Source organism: Galeopterus variegatus, unplaced genomic scaffold, assembly GCF_000696425.1.
Source record: "Galeopterus variegatus unplaced genomic scaffold, G_variegatus-3.0.2 Scaffold747, whole genome shotgun sequence".
In the NCBI taxonomy this organism is placed as follows: domain Eukaryota; kingdom Metazoa; phylum Chordata; class Mammalia; order Dermoptera; family Cynocephalidae; genus Galeopterus; species Galeopterus variegatus.
The window spans coordinates 89315-92137 of NW_007726858.1; the positions used below are offsets into that span (position 1 = coordinate 89315).

At 50.1% G+C, this 2823-nt stretch overlaps 1 protein-coding gene across 1 annotated transcript in view; it reads right to left on the minus strand.

Annotated features, from left to right (window-relative positions):
* LOC103589934 (tubulin polyglutamylase TTLL11) overlaps positions 1-2823 on the minus strand; it is a 125940-nt gene that overhangs the window by 13694 nt on the left and 109423 nt on the right. The window contains exon 4 of the mRNA XM_008572019.1: positions 2151-2726. Within this exon, the coding sequence (XP_008570241.1) occupies positions 2151-2726 (576 nt within the window). The remainder of the gene's footprint in view (positions 1-2150; positions 2727-2823) is intronic.

A 2823-nucleotide genomic window follows, 5' to 3' on the forward strand; every position in this document is an offset into this window, starting at 1 on the left:
CAAGCAAAACAGTATATTGTTTAGGGATACATTCATTCATTCATATGAAAATTACTTTTTTGAGCAAGGAAATGATGATCATAAGTTTCAGGATAATGGTTACCTCGGGGGTGAGGAGGGAAATTGGATGGGGGAGGCAGTGGTTGAAGATCTTGGGTTGGGAGTCGGTTTGGGATAACCGTTTCGTTGTTCTGCTACATGGCTTACAAATACGTTCCATGTTTTCTTTTTTATATATCAAGTGCTACAAAATAATTTTCAGGATTAGGTGGAGAGGGTCCCAGAGGTACCCCTTCTTATCTCCTCCTCCCCGTTCTGATCTATCTGATGGCAGGACAGGGTGTGCCCACCGAGTGCCTGGACTCCATGCCCTCACCCCACCCCAACAGCACCCACCACCTCCACAGCCAAATGGCCCAACTCCCCAGTTCCTTCCCTCCCACACTCTGACTCAGTCCACTGCACTCTGGGCACTGGCTCGACCACTGCTCAAGACGATTCTGGCTGAAGGCCCCAGTAAACGCCTTGTTAGTAAATATCACGGACAGTTTCAGTTCTGGTCTTGCTCGACACCTCAGCAGCGTTGGACGTGGCTGACCCCTTCCCACTTCTTCTCTGAGCACCTCTTCCTTGGCATTTCAAGCACGTCCTCTGCCAATCCCAAGACACTGTCTTGGCCTCCTGTGCTGGCTCCCCCTCCTCTGCTTGTCCCTTCTTTAGACGGTGGTGCCCACAGGAGCCTTCTCAGGCCTCTTCTCACCCCACAGCCTCTCATGTCTTCAGCCTCCATCTGAATGCTGATGAGTTTCCATCTTGTTCTGCAGCCCAGACCTCTCTCTCTTGAACTCCAAACCCAGTTATCCATTGTCCCTTCAACCTCTCCACTCAGTGTCACACAGGCACTTCAAGTCCAACTCCTGACCTTCCCCCACAAGTCTGCTCATCTTCCATGGGCTCTATCCATCCATCCAAGGACCCACACCACCTGCGAGTCAGCCCAGGTTCCTCCCTCCCCCATAGCCACCGTGTGTCCCCCAGACCCCTCCAGTAACCAAGTCTAGCCATTCTACCCCCTTAAATGGTACTCAGATCCATCTGTCCTCTCCATCTCCACCAAGACCTTCCTAATCCAAGCCAGCATCCTCTATTGCTTGTATGCAAGTGATGGTCTCATTAGGGGCTTCCCTGCTTCCAGCCTTCCCAATCCCTTCTCCAACTTGCAGGCCCTTTTTCTTTGCAAGAGGCACATCTGAGTGCATCTGTCCCCTGCTTAACATTCTGTGGTAGCCCCCACTGGCCTCAGGTTCTCCATGACTTGGCCCCTACCTACCTCTCCCACCCCATCTCCCACAATATCCCTGCCTCAGACCCTGTGCTCCAACCACACTGAATCTCTTTCAGAGCCTCAAACACACCATGCCTCCCTCTTACCTCCAGGGCTGAAACATGTCCCCACCTAGAAAACTTTGCCTCCCCCGCCCCTCCCCAGTCCTGCTTGCTTCATCTAAGTCTTACTTCACGTTCCAGTTGAACTGCCAGTTGTTCTGGGAAGCTGTCCCGGACCAACCCACTCCCACCTAGAGAATGTTTGATGGTTCCACAATCTCACAGCACCTAGTACATTTCTTATTCTGTTCTAGCGCTTGTAACGCTATAATTGCTTTTTAAATCATTTGTCTCGTACAATAGACTCTGTGTCTGACAGCAGGGACATGACTTGTTGTGTCACTTGTACCCAGGACAATGCCTGACCCCCACTAAGCAAGTGGTAAAAATTGTTGNTTGTGTCACTTGTACCCAGGACAATGCCTGACCCCCACTAAGCAAGTGGTAAAAATTGTTGAGTGAATGAATGACACCCTGCTTTACATGTGTTATCTCATTTAATTCTTACAAGAACCTTTAAGGTAGGTGCTATTAGTCTCATTTTTACAGGTGACCAAAGGTAAGTAACTTGCTCCAAATCATACAGCTAGCAAATAGAAAGCTGGATGTTGGACCCAAGTTTAACACCAAAGCCCACACCAGCAACCATCCCTGCCCCCAGCCCTGGCCACCCCGTCCCCATCCCTCATCCCCCACAAGGCCAGGGAGCCCTCAATAGGCCCTGTCAAGGCTGGGAACTCAGGCTGAGAACTGGCGCAGGTTACCTGGAAGCATGTGGGCCCCGGCCTCCCTGTGGGGATGTCCGACTGGTAGAAAACTTTGAGCTCTGGAGTCAAGGCGATGACAGTCTTAATCACCAAAGAGATGATGTCAGACCAGACCTTCTTGATGTCAACGCCTTTGGAAGACAATCTACAAAGAATGCTAGAAAAAGTCCTTTTGCTTCCTGTGTTAGCACTGTCCGAATGGACGAAGTTACTGCTGTGGACGTTCAGGGAGTAGTTGGTTAAGTGCATAAAGATATGGTGCAGATTCTTGGGGCTGGGCTCCTGATATGGCTCTGTACAAAATCTAGAGAGTCCATCTTTGGCTATATAAATCTCTAAGGGGTCTAAAGACTTTAGTAAGACATACAGACGAATATCAAACTTGAGCTTGTCAATGAGGAGAGGTTTGCAGATGTACTCCTGGACCACCGCCGGCCTGCTCTGGAGGGTCCCTGTCAGGCGGATGTCACTGGGGTCTTTAATGAGGTAGATTCCATCACCCTGACAACCACCATCAGGTTTCACAATAAAAGTGGGCTTCCAGGAGGGGTCACCGTCTTTCACCATTTGAACCTGGGAGGGGAAAAAAGAATGGCCGGCATTATATTCTTTTCCTCTCTGGATCCCCAGCACAGAGCAGGACTTCAGTAAGCATTTGGTGAATGAGTGA